This window comes from Propithecus coquereli, unplaced genomic scaffold (assembly GCF_000956105.1).
Source record: "Propithecus coquereli isolate 6110/MARCELLA unplaced genomic scaffold, Pcoq_1.0 Scaffold399, whole genome shotgun sequence".
NCBI lineage: Eukaryota > Metazoa > Chordata > Mammalia > Primates > Indriidae > Propithecus > Propithecus coquereli.
Window position 1 is genome coordinate 187,139 of NW_012149718.1, and position 19,362 is coordinate 206,500.

The 19,362-nt window shown below is 41.8% G+C and overlaps 1 protein-coding gene across 2 annotated transcripts in view; it reads right to left on the minus strand.

Annotated features, from left to right (window-relative positions):
* DIP2A (DIP2 disco-interacting protein 2 homolog A (Drosophila)) overlaps positions 1–19,362 on the minus strand; it is a 97,659-nt gene that overhangs the window by 38,086 nt on the left and 40,211 nt on the right. For both annotated transcript variants that reach the window (XM_012652705.1, XM_012652706.1), the window contains exons 4-10: positions 15,739–15,858; positions 14,306–14,503; positions 6,544–6,635; positions 3,079–3,189; positions 1,689–1,812; positions 1,216–1,325; positions 519–621 (exon numbers count right to left, since the gene is read on the minus strand). In XM_012652705.1, coding sequence (XP_012508159.1) covers positions 519–621; positions 1,216–1,325; positions 1,689–1,812; positions 3,079–3,189; positions 6,544–6,635; positions 14,306–14,503; positions 15,739–15,858 — 858 coding nt within the window. The remainder of the gene's footprint in view (positions 1–518; positions 622–1,215; positions 1,326–1,688; positions 1,813–3,078; positions 3,190–6,543; positions 6,636–14,305; positions 14,504–15,738; positions 15,859–19,362) is intronic.

The following is a 19,362-nucleotide window of genomic DNA, read 5'->3' on the forward strand; positions in this document are numbered from 1 at the left end:
TTTATTATACCAAGAGATAATCTATGATCATAAACATTCCACTTATATATTTACATGCATGACAGCTTAAGTCAAAACTAGTCATAGAAAACAGTAACAGAAAAATAAGGGTGTTTTCTACTTTTTTTAAACACAAAATGCCCTGCCCCTCAGCACATCACAGATTGAGCCAGCCCACTGGGCCAACCTGTGGACCTGGCACTGTGCGCGGGTGAGCTGGGGCGCACTGCTTCCATGCTCCACGAAATCGCATGCACGTGAGTTTACTGCCGACAACCGTGTGGGCTGCCTAGGGTCTGCTGAGAGATACCTCATGCCCACGAGTCTAGCACAACCACAGAGACCCCAGGAGCAAGCCGAGGACGGCAGCATGGCCTTACCTTGTCTGACCTGGATTAGAGGGCAAAGGCACTACCCAGGGGTGGTTTTGACAGGTGTAGTGACAGCTGTATGATCAGGTATGTCAGGTACCTGTGCAAGGCTGGAAGGACCACTGCCCCTGCCCCAAGAGCCCTTACCTTCCGAGTACCCGCACGCCTGGGTCAGAGCCCGGCACTGTGCCAGTAGGGACGCATGGGACACCGTGACTCCCACTGTGCTGCCTTCTTTGCTGGTTTTATACTGAAGGGTTTCAAAGAAAAAAACATCTTGTGGTTATTTCTAGAGTCCACGGCAGATAGAATGGAGGCTGACAGAAACTTAAAAAGCAGCAGCACAGCCAGGCATGGTGGGGCACGCCTGTAGTCCCAGCTACTTGAGAGGCTGAGGCAGGAGGATCGCTTGAGCCCAGGAGTTCGAGGCCAGCCCGGGCAACATAGCAAGACCCCATCTTTAATAAAAAAAAATAAAGGAAGTGGTTGGTGTCTCCCCTTCACTAACCCTACGCCCTGGCCCACGAGAGGATACTTCAGATGAAGATGAAGCTGTGGCTCACCCAGCAGGGGCCCAAGGGCAACAGTGGCACAACGGTGTACCACGGCTCCACCCAACTGTTTGCACCCAATGGGGCCAGTTAGGGAAGAATTAGGTAAGAGTGAAATCTGAAAGGATCTGAGTAGGGTTCTATATGATACTTTATATTTCTGGGGCAGAGATGAAACAATGAGAACTCAGCCTGAAATTTAAAAAAAAAAAGCAGCTTATACGCTCACAAAAAACAAGACCTAAACTGGTGGGGTGTATTTTCTCGTGCTCTGAGTTAGGGATGGTCATTACCTCAATGTAGGCGGTTCCGGCCCCTGTGTCTTGGGCTAGAGGGTGCCAGTCCTTGGGGGGCTTGGCCAGATGCTTCCCATCAATCACCAGCCAGGACAGGGGTGGCCAACCTGTGACCAGGCAGACAGGACAGCACTATAGCGTCAGAGGGTCTCAGCTCCCCACACACAGAGCCTGCGCCTCCAACACGCAACTAGCTATTGAGGTCTAAGGAGCTCAAATTTTAGTCTCATTTCATTTTATTTAATGTAAAAAGGTACATCTGATCAGCAGCTACCATAATAGACGGCACACACAGGTCAAGCCACCCAACCCGATGAGAATCAAGATTCAGGGAGGCCTTGAACAAGGTAGCACTTCTGGTGAAGACCCTGCAGCCTCTCTACCATTGACTGTCTGGAACAGCACCCCTGGGGCACGGTCCAACCAAGAGCGTATCAGAACACTGGCGCCCTTTCCTTGGGAGGCCTCACCTTTGAAAGTTGCCACCTCTCCTGTCTGTGCCTTGGGCAGGCCTTTCTGACAAGCGTCTGTGGTCAGGGCCAGGGTGACTCCACAGCTGCCCAGGAGAAACCCAACCTGCTGGCTGCCTGCGTCCTGCGGAAGACAGAGCGACAGGTGGGAACAGGTATTCACAGGAGCTGCAGCCCCAGGCCCTCAGGGCTCCAGGCTATGCAGAGAACAGAGCTCTTTTTTATCTACCATCATAAAACTTCTAGAAAAATTTCAGTACTATTATTGGTATATATGAGATATTCATAGAAGTAGCTCACAAAAACATAACAATCATTTTTAAATTTGAAAAACATTTTTGGTGAAATATAAAGTTCTGGATAATAGGCTAATTTCTCAAAGTTTATTCTTGCAAATGACATTTAGAAGCATTTTAATAATAGCACTGAGATTTCTATTGAATCACATGTAAAATTTACAAACGAATCTTGGAGGCCTGACCTTTAACAATATTAATCATTTCTACACAGAAATACGTGCTTTCTTCTGGCCAAATCTTCAGTTGTATATGTCACTCAGCAAAGTTTTGTCATTTTCTTCATATGAGTTTGACAAATCTCCAGGGTTTTTTTCCCTAAATATCACTGAATCCAAACGCCTGCTCATCCTTTGAGATATACTGGTTTTGTCTGCGTATCTGTGGATACTGTTCGCATTAACAACTGCCTGAACACTGGGAGAGGATGACAGAAAACTTTAACTTTGTAAACACATGCCTAGTCTATACCTAAATGGTATCTTCTCAATAATCTCATTACTTATATTTATTTTAGATCTAAAATGTTATAGCTACCTAGAACATCAGTAAGTCCCCCACATTAATAATTTGTCAATAACAAAAACTGCCTTCTGTCATGTAAGTGAACAGAAACACAAGAGAATTTCCATCTGTTTATTTAAAACAGTGAGCTCTATCACTGTAATGATAAATTTACCTCTAAGAAATGAAAATTATTATCAATAAACATATGGCTTTGAGGAAGAGTTTAATAAAATCTTATTGAACACTAATTCTATTCATTAGAGGAAAAAACGCCTATCATTTCTTTGGGAAATTCAAACAGGTGCCAGAACAGCTCCACCTAACAAGGTGCATCGTGGTCTCACCGCAGCAAAGCTGTTCCAAGTGCCCTCCCCCCAACAGCACGAGAGAGCGTCTGCAGACAAAATGGCATCTGATTGCTCTCTTCAGTCCTGGCCTGCTTGCCTGCCAGCCATCATCTTCCTCTCCTCTGTCAAAACAGCACCTTGCTGTTGGCCCACAACCTAGCATGAAGCTACGGTGACGGGGAAGCCAGACACCACTGGCTGCAACAGTGCTTGTGTGGGGCGTGGCCCCCAGTTTGCTACCTTTCTTGTCAACGGCACTTCTATGGGGACAGGAACCAGCTCTGCCAGGAGACACCCATAAAACGCAACCATGAACATCACAGGGTCACTATTTGGGAACACAAGCGCCACCTACAACGGTACAAAGAAAAACATGAAATCTACTCGGGAATGGTTGAGTCTTTTCAATATTCAGAATCTCTCACTCAGACATTGTAGATTTTCTTATAGCTTTCCAAATTTAGTTCAGAAAATCTAATTTTGGAATTAATTCTTGGTCCTTAAATTTCCTTATTCATGTAATTTTTAACAAATAATTTTTAGGTTGAAGTCTTTACTCCATATGCAACAAAATAATTTTAAACTTCTGGGTTTAGAGGCCATCCAGCCTGTGTCTGGCTGTGGGTTCTCGACCCGGTTCCCATCCACACTGGTATCACCTGCCTTCAATTAGTCCAGGTGAAAAATACCTTTACCAACATAGAAAGTGAACAGGAATCGAATTATATCTAAAATAATAGTTTCCAAAAGAAAAAATCCTAACACCAAAGTTTTAACTGGACAGATCTTCACTCAAGACTGCAGCAGGGAAGTGTGGTGGCTGGAGAAGACCTCCACAGAGACACCCAGAGCCTCCGCTATGTCCCCATGGGGGTGCTGCTCCCTGGTCCTACCTGGTCACCATGCTGCTGCTCTTTAAATTATAAGTTCTGCTTTATTTATCTTATATTTTAATTATCAAAATTTTAAAAAACAGATTTAAAATGACAGAAGTACTAATGAAAAGCAATAGCCCCATGCTCCATCCTTCCCCACTCCCTGAAGCAACCATTTTTAAAACATTTTAGAGCCTTCTTTTGTTATTTACTCTCATATTTTTAAAGTATTACTTTTCCATTGCTATATTTTGTTTTTAAAATTTTTAGGCCTCTACTTTACTTCCTGTTACTGGAGATGAATCTTCAGCCCTGCTTCCCTCCTCCCATCAGCCAGTCTCCGTTTCTTACCATAACTGGTTAAATCAAAAGCTATTTATGGAATAAAATATTATAATAATTTTGCCTGAAATCCTAAGTGACAAGTCAGAATAGTACTTAACTGAGTAGACTGTTAACACAGAGACTTTGAGAACACAGAATGATGGATAACCAATAACCCTTTCAAGACAAAATTTAAGATAGCTCATTTTGTACTTGAGGTCTGGAAGTTGAGTTTCTAACAAGTATGTCTATTTTTCAAAGCTTTTCAGGACAAAGCTGTCCTTCAAATGTTGTTTTTTATAGTGGTTGACCCAGAACTATAACCTATAACCTTGAGACTAGATGTTTGGTATGGAAAATATATTTTTAGAGACTTTGTTATGAACAGTTGTGTTTTTATAAAGTATAATATCATAGGAAGTTGAATTTGTCACCAATCTCTGATAATTAATTCACTCACTATGACCCTTTTGATCATTTTACTATTAACCTAACTATATGGATTCTCTTGCACATCAAGGAGTATCTGGAAGTCTTTGCCCTTGCAAGAATGTTTTTCAAGAAAAATAAATCAGTGATTCCTAGATTTACTCTAAAGCACAACATAAAATCTCATCTATCAGCACAACGTATCATAAACTATCATTCTCATACTTTTTACCTTTTTATAGCCAAGTACATGTTCCCTTTCTTTTCTGATGGTGACAGCTACCGTCACTTTCACTTGCTTTGTTTTCTATGTAGTTCCAACCAATCTGCCCTAAAATCTTCCACCAGATGTGTCAAATACCTAGCAATAATATTTTCCAAGTAACCAGTCAATCAGGTGAGCCCATCTGCTGCCAACCCCCAACCCCACCCCGGGGCCTCGGGCCTCCTGGTCCCATCTGGGCTGCCCCTTGGCAGGCTGCCCATGGTCATCCCGGACTCTGCTGTGGCTCTCCTGCTTGGACCCTGTTCACTCATTTGGCTGAAGCACATGCTCTAGAGGCTTGCCAAGAAAGAGTGCTTGCAAGCTGAAGTTTTTTGAGTCCTGCACGTCTGAAAATGGTTACGCCACCCTCGCATTTCTTGAATCTTTGGCAATAGAACTATAGGTTAAAAATCATAGTCCCTCTGAAGTTTTGAAGTATCACTCTCCCCTCTCTTCCAGTTTCACTGTTGATAAGTCCCGAAGCCACTGTGATTGCTGATTCTACTTTTATTGCCCTGAAGGCTTGGGGATTCTTCTCCACGGCCCAAGTGCCATGCGCGATCCCCCTGCACGCTCTGGTGTGGTCTGCCGCACTCACTCTGGGTATGTACACTCTTGGGCCAGGACACTGCTACTTATCACGTTCTGCTTTCTGTCCTTTCTCCTCCTGGACTTCTGCCCTCAGTCAGACATTGGGTCATCTTGACCAAGTCTTTAATTTTTGTCTTATTTTTTCTCTTACTTTGCACCTCTCGGTCTTTCTTACCAGCATCCTTTTCAAGATCTATGGAACATCCTCACCTCAGATCTCTGGGGATATTAACAGTAACTTTCAGAAAATTTGTTTTCTGTATCTACCTTTCCTCAAGGTTTGTTTGTTTCCTCTTTCCTCCCCTCCTTCCTTCCCCCCTCCATTCTCACTGTCTTCCCTTTTCTTTTTTTTGCCTTTTGGTTGTTTTCTTTCGTATTGACACTTCCCTCTCAACTGTCCTTGGCTCCTGGGGAGGCACTGCAAGAGCTCCTTGGAGCTGCCTGCCAGCTGTCAGACCCTGGCTTTCCATGTTGGTGACCTGCCACAGGTAACCTCTTCACTAGGGGATTTCACTGGTACGTACACTGGTTTTCACCACATTCTCCTGTCTTCCACCCTGGACTTCCTAGTATACCTGCCCTCCTCCAGTCTGGCTCAGCCTTCCCACAGCAGTACTGTCCAACAGAACTTTCTATGACGACGGAAATTTTCTAGCCACATGTGGCTCCTGAGCTCTTGAAATGTGGCTCGTTTGAATGAGAACCAAATTTTTAATTTTATTTAATTTTGGTTAATTTAAGTTTATCTCCTTTCCTATCCCACATGGTTACTGCCAACCCTATTAGGCCACGTAGCACAAGGGAATCAGCCTACAGTTCCTTTTGTGTTTTACGTGGCAGGCAGGTAAGAGGAGCTGCCTGGACACATGGGACAGGGAAGGAGATGAATATCAAGCACACAGACTTTCAAAGTCAGGCCAATGTTAATTCACAAAATCTAAGTTTGGGAAATTTAACATTTATTAATATCAACATGTGTAAAGTCAAACAGAAAAGATGCAGAATCAGTGGACAGTGACAGAATAAGAACAATCATTTTACTCTGTATCACGAACTTTCCCCACATTTAATGTTTTTTAATGCCTTGTATTACATGCGGACTTTAAATGCCTTGTATTAAGGCTTGATTCTAAACAACTGATAGAACACTGCTTTCAATGAAACAGGTTTTTAAAGTCTCTGTTTTTGCTCACTTCAATAAAGCGCATTCTCGTTACTTACTCTGTCTCCAGGTTTAAGTAGTGGTTCATTCTTACTAGTCAGTTTATTAAGTAGAGTATAAGCTAGTTTTAAACTCCGACTCCAAAGTTTGCCTAAAATAAAATAAAATTACTAAGCAATGTAAAATTTAAGAAATTAATAATTAACATTTTAATGTAGTAATCATAAAGCCTCATAACATACCATTACCCTATTACCGGAAATTCAGGTAATTTCCAACTAATAACTATTCTGCACAATGCTGTGATGAACATCATAGTTTTCTCTTAAAAATAACTTACAGATTTATTTTTCTTAATACAAAAATAAAGCAGGATTTTACTATAGAAAATTTAGAATATAGAAAAGCCAGAAGAAAAAAGCCAGTATTCTATGTATATATGTGTGTGTACATATACACATATACACATACACATATACATGTATGTGTAATTTTCAAGAAATGAGATACTTTACCCAGCTATTTTCAATTAACATTGCATTGTGAATGCATTTTCATGACATTAAATATCCCTCAATTATGTCATTTATAAAAATGGCACATAATTCACTTAATCTTTACGATTCCTGAGTAGGTCATATCTTCGTCTCCGTTCTTTACTCTAGAGAGCCCTCAGCTGCTGGAGCAGTGCATGTGGACCTCACACCGGGCCAAGGGTCCAGGAACCAGGCCTTTGCCCCGTAAGGTCCCTCCTGCCACACGCCCCTCCTGGTGCACAGCCCTGGTGAGCGCGCAACTAAGGAGAGCTTTGCCGAGGAAGGCAGGAGGTGAGACAGAGGACAAGGCCAGAGGACTGAGGATATCTGGGGAGGTAACAGAGACAGGGGTGTAACGGGACAGGAGGACTGGAAAACCTGAGTCCCCCCCAACTCCTGAAGCAGCCTTAATATCCCCCACACAGTCTCTCAGAGACGCAACACCGTCACTCAGCCCCTCTCAAGCTCCTGTGACACAACCACAACAAGGCTGGGCACCCCTGCCCTCCACGTGAATGCACAAATGCCACTGCAATAACATAAAACTCAGGCGTAACACTGTGAAATAAGTGAACTGTGGGACCTGAGAAATAAACAAGAAAAAAATGTCAATGCGAAACATTGTTTTAGCCTCTTCTAAAAGGTTAATTCAAGATGATAATAATTGTAATACATAAAGATTCCCAAACGGAATCCAGCTATGTATACAAAGAATAACGCCTCCTGACCAAGCCAGTTTTATCCTGGGAATGAATGCAAAGAGGTTTAACAGAAAATCAACCTAATTTGCCACATTAACAGAATAAAGGTGAAAAATCATCTCAATAAATGGCAGAAAATTAAAGCAATTTAACAATCATTCATGATTTTAAAATGATTATAAATGATTTTTTAAAATCCTTCTTAAGCTCTGATGAAAGGAAGCACACTTCCTTAGTGTGACAAAGGGCGTCTTTAAAACCCCAGCAGAAGACAGCACAATTAATGCGCAGATACTGAACGCTTTCCCTCTGAGAACAGAAGTAAGCCAAGGACATCTGTTTTCAACATTTTACTAAAAGTCCTAATCAGTGCAAAAAAAGGCGAAAAGAGGTAAAATGGATGGACACAGAACTGGCATTATTTGCAGATGACGTGAGTATACCTTATGCACCTTCTGTAACTGAATTTGGCAAGGCTGCCAAATAATCAATATACAAACACCATTTGATGTCTACATTCTAGCAATAAACAGTAAGTAAAAATTTTTGATGATACTATTGACAATAAGACTAAAATACACACACCAAATACCTAAGACTAATTGTCACAAGAAATAGGCAAAGTCTCCCCACAGAAAACCATAAAACATTACTGAGATAATGTAAAAAGATTTTAATAGATGGAGGGAGACATCACAGCCGTGGGCTGGAATGCTCAATGTGCAAAGGTGTTAATTCTCCTCACACTGATTCAAAGCAATGCTGACCAAAATCCAAACAGGTACGTTGTGGCACTTGACAAGCTAATTCTAAAACTAACCCTGAAATACACAGGGCAAGAATAGCTAAGATATTCTTTTTTATACCATCCCACACCATACACAAAACGCATTCCAGGTGGACAGCAAAGGGTGCAACACCACCACTTTCCCAAATTAACAGAGTAACTTCATGATCTCCGCCTAGGCAAAGGGTCCTAAAGGGAACACAAAATGCACAAGCCATAAAAGCAAAGAAGGTGAGAGTGGATGCAGCTTCTGTTCACTAAGCTACCATCGCAGAGTGAAGAGCCAGCCACACGGCAGGGAAAGACAGCTGCAGCACGCCCCTGGAAAGGACTGGCCTCCAGAGCTGGAAATCAGCTAAAATCAACCAGCCTGACAACGTCAAGTTCTCACAACGATGGGAGCAGGTGGGATGCAGCACTGATGGGGTGAGCGCAGATTGGAAAAGTGTGGCGTTACCTAGTCACCGGGAAGATACACCCCCAGACCAAGCTTCCACTCCTGAGTACTCACCTTTCAAAAGCTTATGTTAGGTCTTCCTAGGAGCTTTGCTTCGAATAGCACAGACTGAAACAACCCAAATGTCCACCAACGGTATGAAGCATAAGGAAATCCTGCTCTATTCATTCTGCGACAGCAATGAATGAATGAACTACGGCCACTAACATGAATGAATTTTAAAAGCATAACAGTAAGAGACTCTGCTGCTACAGATCGGCACTCCCACCTAAAATGAGTTTACAAACAGAACGCACAAACCATCTGCTGGAGGCAGCAAAGACAACCAGGGGAGTTAGGCTACAGAAGGGGAAAACCCTCAGGGAGCTGAGCTGACCTGGCACCAGTGTTTTCACACTGCGGGTGTTCATGGGCTCTGGCCCCCACGGGAGGCCCTGTGCTGTCGGCGCAGGAGGAGCCCACAGAGCTTTCATCAGAGACGGGGAGCCCCAAGAGTACAGTCACTTCTGCTCGTGACATGTGTTGAATGCTCAGGCTGTATGCAGCAGGAGGCTGGAAACCCTTTAGGAAACCTCTGAAAAGCAGAGTGGAGTCCTGAAACTGCCACAGGAGACCAACACCAAGGCTGGGAACCCACGGAGGACAGGGATGCACAGATACCACGGGCCCTGGGCGGAAAGCTCTGGAGAGCCAGAGGAAGAGCAGAGGTGGCAGGGCCAGCCCCCCAGACTGCAGTAACCAGCCTCCACTCTACTCTCCTAGGGAAGACGGCATGGTCTGGACCCTCCATAACGTGTTTATACACAACACACAACGTTCAGTCAAAAAATACCAGGCGTCCCCAGAGAGAAGTTCCCCTGACCCAAACCAAGAGAAATCACAGATAAGAGCAACAGCCCCAAAGGTGACCAGATACTGGTGCTGCCTCACAAAGACTTTCAATCACAATAATTACTAAGTGCACTCAAGGCAACAGAGCAACAGGTGAGGAAAATGCACGGGATGATGAAGAACTTTCCCCAGAGAACTAGAATAGTGATTAGAAGAGAACTCACCAGGAGTTCCACAGTAGACTAGAAATTTTAGAAGACAGGATTAGGGAATTTGAATAAAGGAAAATGGAAAATATTCAAACTGAAGTATATATAAAAAAAGAATGCAAAATGTAAGAGAGAACATTAAAAGCATGTGGGACTCAGAGAAAAGGTATAATGTAAGTGTAACTGGAGTCCCAGAAGGAGAGAAGAAAAAAATTGGGGAAGAAGCAATATATCAAGAGATGATGGCTATAGTTTTCTAAAACTGGTGAAAGACACCATCCTACAGATTCAAGAAGCCCGGTGGACTTCTGGAAAATTTTGGAGAACATCACAGGAAAATTTCAAAGAACATCACATCTAAATATGTCATAGAAAGACAGCTGTGAGCCAAAGAAAAAGAACATTTTTAAAAGCAGCTAGAAAAAAAAAGACATAGTACAGTCTAAAGGACAACAATAGTCTGGTATCTTCTCAAAAGCCAATAACGATATCTTTATACAGCTGAAAGGGGATAAATGGCCACCACATATAACCTTCAAAAATGAAGATGAAATAAATTGTTGTCAAACAAGTACTGAGAGACTTCTTCACCAGCAAACCTACTATATAACAAACATACAGGAAGTTCTGCAGGCCAAAAGGAAATGATTACACAGGAAAATGTGGGATTGCGGGAAGGAAAGAATAGTGAAACAAAGAGTGAGAACATATGACTGACTTTAAAAAAACAGTGGCAGGAATGTCTTACGCTGTGTAAATAAACACAGACTTAAACTACAAGACAAGGAGGATGCAAAAAAAGAAAGTGTGTCACGGGCTGGGTCTTCAAGAAGCGGACACTGAGACAGACTTAGACACGCAGAAGGATTACTAGAGAATAAAACCTGTGAAGGGAAAAGGGAGCAGCAGGATTGTGCAGGAGCTGTCACACCACAATGTGGATCTGACAAAGTCTCTGCAAGCCCAAGATTGTTGACAAGGAAAGTGCTGCTGAGCAGGCATGACCAGGCCCCTGCACCACCACCTTGCTTAGTCACTAGCCAGGGGCTGCCCCACCAAGAGCATGACCTAGACTTGAAAGCTGAATTTAACAGGTGGAGGCTGTGAGCTAACCACATTCCTTGAAGGTGGGCAATGAGTTCCTTTACTAAGGAATTATAGCTAACGATAAGCTATCATAGCCAAGTGGAATTTATTCTACGAATGCAGGGCTGCTTAACATTTGAAAATTAATCAATGTAATTCACCACATTAACGGGGGAGGGGAGAGGAAAAACCACATGATCATCTTGCTAGAGCAGAAAAAGCATTTGACAAAATTCAATCCCAACCATGATAAAAACTTTTAGCGAACAAGGAACAGAAGGGAACTTTCTTAATCTGACAAAGAATTTCTACCCAAAAACAAGCAAACAAAACTACAGAAAGCATCATACCTAATTACCAAAGGCTTTTCCTCAGATGGAGAAAGAGGCAAGAACGCCCACTCTTCAACACTGCTCTAGTCAACACTGTGCTGGAGGTGCTAGCTTGTGCAGAAAGGCAAGAGAAAGAATAAAGGTGTGAGCATTCGAAAGGTCAAAATAACACTGTCATTGGTCACAGATGACATGATTTTTGTACACAGGAAATCTAAAAGATATATGAACAAACTACTAATTAATGAACAAACAATTAGTATGTTAGCAAGATCACTGGATACAAAGTCACTGTTTTAAAAATCAGTTGCACTTCTATATACAAGTAACAAATCTGTAGAAAAAATTATACCATTTACAGTAGAATAAATTTCATGAAAAATGCTCAAGACTTCTGTACTCAAAATTATAAGTATACAGCCAGGCACAGTGGCTCACACCTGTAATCCCAGCTACTCAGAACTGCTTGAGCCCAGGAGTTCGAGACAACCCTGGGCAACACAGCAAGACCCCATCTCTAAAAAACAAACAAACAAAAAAAGAGTATAAAAATATTACTGAGAGAAATAAAGGCAGGCCTTTAAAAAGGGGAAAATATTCCACAGTCATAAAATGGAAGGTTCCATAATTATAATATAGGTTGATTATTCCTTATCTGAAATGCTTGGGAATAGAAGTGTTTGGAATTTTGAATTCTTTTGGATTTTGGAATATTTGCATTATATATACTTACTAGTTGAGCATCCCAAATCCAAAAATCGGAAATCCAAAGCTCCAATGAGCATTTCCTTTGGGCATTATGTCTGTATTCAAGAAGTTTCAGTTTTTGGAGCATTTTGGATTTTTGGATTTGGGATGCTCAACCTGTAATATCAATTCTCTTCAAATTGAACTACAGATTCAATGCAATGCTAATCAATATCACAGTAGGAATTTTGATGGAAATTGATAAGTTGATTCTCAAGTTTACTTGAAAATACAAAGGGCCAAGAACAGTCAAGGCAATCTTCGGGAACAATCACAGAGCTAGAGGACTCATGAAGCTACGGTAATTCAGAGTGGACAGACAACAGACTGAGAAACAGGAGCCCAGAGCCCACAAGAATGTTTTTACCTGATATACGAAAAAGTAACACTGTAGTGCTTTGGGGAAAGGATTGCCTTTTCAGTAAATGATACTGAGTCAATTAGATATTCACAAGGAAAGAAAATGACTCTAACTCCACACCATACACAAAATTAAATTCTATCAGGGGTGGGAAACTTGCGGCCCTGAGGCCACCAGTGGCCTTCTGGATCCTTGAGTGCAGCCTTTTGACTGAATCCAAATTTTACAGAACAAGGGATTTGCTCTGCGAAGTCTGGATTCAGTCGAGGGGTTGCACTCGGGGATCTAGAGGCCAGATGTGGCCTCGAAGCCGCAGATTCCCCACCCCTGTTAGATGGATCATAATACCTAAATGTGAAAAGTAAAACAATAAAGTTTTTAGAAGATTATGTTGGAGGCTATCTTTCTGACCTTAAGGTCGGCAAAGAGTTTCTAAACGGGACAAAAAATTAACCATAATACAGGGAAAAAAACAGATAAATTAGACTAAATTAAATTAGGACTTTTCATTCATCAAAAGCCACAATGAAAAGTGTTAAAAGGCAATCCAAACAGGGAGAAGATATTTGCAAAACATGTATCTGAAAAAGATGTGTATCTGAAATATATAAAGAAATAAAGTATTAGCAAGCAAATAGAAAAATGAGGCAAAGATTTGAATAGTTCATAAAAGAGGATATTCAAATAGCCAATAAGCATATGAAAAGCATCATCAGTCATCAGGCAAATGCAAATCAGAACCATAACCTGACACTGCAACATACTTACAAGAAAGACTAAAACGAAATAGACAGACAGTACCAAGACCTGGTGAGAATTCGAACAACTGGAACTCTCTATACTCTGCCTATGGGAGTGAAAACGCTGCGACCCCTTGGGAAAGCTGCTTGGCAGCATGTCCTGAAGAACAATTACACTGTGGTTTACACCCAGCACAAATGCCCACGTAAGCTCACCAAGAGACTCACACAGCAATGTTCATGACAGCACTATACACAATAGCCCCGAAGTGGAAGCAACCTAATGTCTATCTACTGGAGAGTACATAAATAAGTTCTGGAATATTTATACAATAAAACAATATCCATCGATGAGAATAAACTAACTACAACTTCATACAACAATGGAAGCATCTCCATGTTGAAGCATCTTCCATGTAAATGAAGAGAAACACACACAAAAACCACTTTTTATATAATCCTGTTTAGATAAAATTTAAAAACAGGTAAAGCCAGTGGTGTGAGTAGTCAGGACAATGGTTACCCTTTGTGTGTGAGAGGATGTCAGTGCTGGAAGGGGCAAGAGATGAGGGGACGGGGACCTGGCAACACTTTTGCTCTAAGTGCTCCTTATAGGAGTGTATTTGCTCTGTGAAATGCATCAAGCTGTGTACATGCTTATAGTTTCTGTTCCATAAAAACAATATGGAACCAAAAGATGCCAAACACAAAAAAATACATAATTGCACGATTCCATTTATACAGAGTTCAAAATAAGACAAAACTAAACTACATCGTTCAGAATGCATCTACAGAAGATTCAAAACACTCAAACGCTCAGCATCCAAGCAGTGGCAGTCACCGTGAGACAGTGAGCAGTCCTCTCCGGTGGGAGGCAGGGGCACCCGGAGTGAGGTAACATTCTGTTTATCTGCCAGTTGTGTTGGTTTCTCAGGAATCTGGTTTACAGTACTTACGGAGCTACATGTCTGTACTGTATACCATGTCACATTTCTCAGCTAAGCCAGAAGCACATCGTTTCTGTCAATACTTGCCGTAGGTGAGAGTGCAGACGGCCTTTCCGGTCGTGTCCAGGGCAGTCAGGCAGGGGGCTCTGGGCTGGGTGCTGCCCCACCGCTGCAAGGCAGCCAGCAGTGATGGGGGCCAAGGAGCCCCCACAGCCAGAGGCTCCCCTTGCAGCACTGCCATCTGACTTCCCTCAGGCTTGGGCTGATTTGGATCTGGTTGCTGAACTATGAGCAAAATCAAAATTTAAAAATCAATATTTCAGAGTACAAGGCACATAATCTGTTTTTAAGCATTCATATTTTATAATTCTGTTTTTTAATTCCAACTATAAAAAGCTTATAATAATTTGTTTAGATTTTTTTCATCTTATCACAATTACAGACCAATTAACTGAAGGACTAAAGACATGGTTAATGATGGTTTTGAAATGAAGTTTCAACCCACCATCCTGGTAACCTCAGCCTCACATGATAAAGGAAACCCCGAGATGGTGTTTCTCCCACCCTCCGGACTGGACTGTGGCACCTTTAATGCCCACAACCCCAGCACAGCAGCAGCTAACAGCCAGACTCCCACAGCCAGGGGACGGGACCTAATGACCTGTTCACACAGGACCACAATGAGCACAACCACTTCAGTCTAGGCACCGGAACAACTATCGCCATGTTGAAAGAAAAAGTAGTCTATTTCCAGTGGTTATGTAACTAAAAGGTGCTCAAGCACTAAGAGAGACTGCTCTAAGAAGCATTCATACCATTGAACTCTGAATTTGAAAGGCACTGTCTGATTCCAGAGGGGAAACAGCATCCTAAAGCCATGTCTAGTCCTCAGGTATGGAGGAGGCTGGGCCAGTCTGCCACAGCAACCCTGCACAAGAGGCCTGGCGCTGGGCTGGGGCCAGCGTGGGCCCCGGGGCTCTATCAACACACTCAAATATTGTACTGGCTTCATTTCTGGTTTATACTTCTTTCTGCTTCTTGCTAGTTTTCTTTTTAAAAAATAAATCTATATTCTTTCTCTCTAAATATGTTTCATTCATAAATGAAACGCTAAAATTCTAAAAAGGGGCCAATTCTATGCTGAAAATTGAATACTTTAAAACCATGAGAAGATAAGAATTTCAGATATAAAGTTTAAATAAAAATTTAAATAATATAACCTTAGAAGTATTTTTATGAAGTACCAGCCACTGGACCAGATGCCTAGAGAAATGCTAAATCGCTTTAATATGAGCAACAGATTTCCTACCTGCTCAAATAAAGCAAGCAATCCCGTGTGATTCTAAATTCACCATTACAGAGTGACCACAGAGTCTGGAAACAGAGAATACTGCTTCACCGTGTGACAGATAATATGACAGCAATAACCCACGTACGACACACATTTGCCTGTGTGTTTCCAGACTTCACGGCCACCCTACTCACGCAGACACAGAAGCTCAAAGGCAGACAACCCTCACCTTCCAAGAGTTCCTCAAAATCATCCACAAAGAACTCCTTCAGAGGAGGGCGCTTTGGCCTCTTTAGGGTGTTGAGAAGCTGCTGGATCTTGGAGGACACTCTGCTGTTCACGGGGACACCTGTTACAGGAAGGACAGAGGCACACTGAGGCCAGGACGCGTCACACCCTCTGGAGAAGTGGACACAGGCACAAGGCGCGAGGACAAACCGCATGAGTGCAGCAGAATGCACAGATCCAGCCAGGCACCAGCTCCGTCGGAGAGTCATTCTGGAATTAATTCATTTAACAGCATTTATTGAATGACTTCCAGGAAGGAGGACTTGTTCTAAGCTAGCAGTTTTTAAAGTGGTCTGGGGACCCCAGGAGTGCCCAAGGCCCTTCCATGGGGGCTCAGGGGTCAAAACTATTCCGTGATAATGTTGAGAAGTCATTTGCCTTTTTTCAGACGCTTGTGCCACGCCTGCCAGAAGAGAGACTGGCAAAAATATAAAACAAGCCAATTCATCTCACTAAACGTTTGCTGTTCAGGAAATTTTTTCATAAGTATACGCTATTTATGTTAACATATAATGAGTTTATTGTTATTTTTATTATTTATTTATTAGAGACAGAGTCTCGCTCTGTCACCCAGACTAGAGTGCAGTGGCACCATCACAGCTCACAGCAACCTCAAACTCCTGGGCTCAAGTGATCCTCCTTCCTCAGCCTCCCGAGCAGCTGGGACCACAGGCCAGGCCACCATGCCCTGATAATTTTTGTATTTTTTGTAGAGATGGGGTCTTGGTGTTGCTCAGGCTGGTCTCAAACTCCTGACCTCAAGTGGTCCTCCCACCTATCAGCTTCCCAGAGTGCTGGGATTACAAGCGTGAACCACTGTGCCTGGTCTTATTGTTATTTTTAAATGTATTAATAAATATTTTTTAAAATTTAGTTTTAATTTCTAATTGGTTAATATCAAGAGGACCTGCACAAACTAAAAGCTCTTTGTCCTCAGTAATTATTAAGAAACATTGTTCTGGGAAATGGAAAGTCAGCAAAAAAGACAGATAAGAGTCTGCCCTCAAACAGTTCACCATTTGTTGGGTGACACAAGCAAAAATCCTGTTGGGAGCACTGCCGTAGAGGAGCCCGGCCCCTGAGCACACACCCACCTACAAGCAGGGAAGGTTCATGGAGCCACCACCCGCTGCAAGGGGGACAAGTGACACCATAATGTCCTCTCACAGCGTTTTTTTCCCTCCAATAAAGATGTCAGTCTAGAATCAAGTACTGCAAGTACTGACACCTCTTTAGTCCCCACTTTAATGTGGAACACTCCCACAGCCATTCTTTGTCCTTTATGACCTTGATTTTTATTAAGTAGAATGCACCTCATTGTGAGTTTGCTTGAGGTCTTCTCACAATTTGATTCCGGAGCTGCATTCCCGGCTGGAACACTACCAGAGTATCGTGTCCAGAAACACATGATCTCCACCTACCTTGGTGCAAAGCTGATTTCATCCCCAAAGTGTTGTCTGATTTCTCCACTGTATTGTTACTGTTTTTTTCTGCGTAACTAATAAGCAGTGTGTAAGGAGACACTTCAAGACCATGTGAATATGCTGATCCTCATCAAACTTTCTCTCTGAATTTTACAGCCATTGATCATTCTTGCCAGAACAATTTGTACTGAGATTGTCCCAAAATAATTGTCCAACTCCAGCACTCTATTTACATTTTCCAGTCAGCACTTGGCATTCTTACCTAGCTATCCATCTGAAAGGAATCATAGACTGCTGTCATGATAACTGTTTAGAAGTCATTATGATTCTTTACTATTTTGATGCACAAATTGTCCCAGATTTAGGCAGTGGGTGCTCCTGCAAGTTGACAGGTGACATGGCCCCCATCTCCTCCTTTTTTTTTAAAGCACTGCCTGACATTCTGGCATAAGAAAATGTTTCATAGTCATTTTGCGCTATGCTGCCCCTGCCCAAGAATCTACCATTTCTCCAAGGAACCCTGGTTTTCTGAGGGGAGAAAGGTATTGAAGACGAAGGTGCAGGCACTGTGTGTGCTCATGGCCACTGCAATGTCTATGCTTCGTTTAGCAGACAGAGCTAAAAAGTATACACACACATGCACTCACACATGTACATACACTCCTACCTATGCAATACACATGTGCACACAGACAAGCATAAGCAGACACATATTCACATCTCAGAAAGCAGGGTCCACACCAATACTTCCAACCCCAGTCTGCCCCAGGGTCCTCTCTTGCCACCCCCATTCACATCCACAGTGAGAACCCAGGCTCCCACCAACATCAGTTCCCCCCAAAAAGAATGAGCTATTTTGCATTCCCACCAATAATGTATATTTCTCTAACTGTGAAAAAGGTTGAACATTTTATTTAAGAGCTACCTTTATATGTCTTTTTGTGAACTGTCATTTCATGTTTTTTTGCCTTTTTTCCCTATACCAGGAATCGGCAAACTTTTTCTTAAAGGGCTAAATGGTATATATTTTCGTCCTGTGGATCACACAATTTCTGTCACAATTACTCAACTCTGCCGCTGTGGCATGAAAGCAGTCACAGAAGATATGTGACAGGTGGCATGGCTGTGTTCCATTAAAACTTTATTCACAAAAGCAGGCGGCCAGTCCATGAGCCTAGTTTGCTGACCCTGATCTATTCGATTTTGGGTATTTTCCCCTTGGTTTTTAAAAGTTCTTTTTGTATTAGAAATATTAGACCTTTATCCATTACATATGTTGTAAATATTTTCTCCCAGTTTGCCAAACTCCTTTTGGCTTTCTTGATGGTATTATTTTACCATGCAAAAGATTATTTCGTAGTTTTGTGTGATCAAATTCATCTAGCTTTTTCTTTTATTGCATGCAGATTTTTAGTCATATTTTAAAGTTTTTACCTATAACAAGGTTAAAGAAAAATTCACCAACTTTTTCCTTCTATTCTTCATTCCTTACATTTAGATATCTGATTCATTTGGAGTTTTTCCTTGTCAACAGTGTAACAAAAGAATGTAATTTTAACTTTTTCTAAAAAGCTTCCCAGTGAGTCCCATTAACATTTATTAAAAGACCATCTTTGCCACACTGAGGTAGAGGTAGCATATTATTTGAAGGCATGCAGTGAAGAGGTGATGATGCATAGTGCAAATCCTACTGCAATCACTAAAAAACAGTAGAGATAAATAGGTCACAAAAAAAATTAAATCAATAAAAGGCAGAAAAAGTGGAGGGGAAAGTTAACAAAATTAACAGATAGGTGAAATAAAAAAATATATATATTTTAAGTGGGAGTGGGAGACAGAGAAAACAAATATAACAGGGTCATGGATGTAAACCCAACAGTATCACTAATTACATTGACATAAATGGCTCAAATATTCTAATGAAAAGGCAAAGACTGCTTAAATAAAAAAGTAAGAATGAATAAAATGATAAACATAAGAAATGCTTTTAATTATAAAGACAGGTACAATAAAAGTAAAAGGACGAAAAGATTTACATATAAACACTACTCATAAAATAGTTGAAGGTACTAAAATATCAAAGATTTTTGAAAAAGAAATATCACCAAGAAAAATTCTATAATAATGAAAGGGTCAATTCA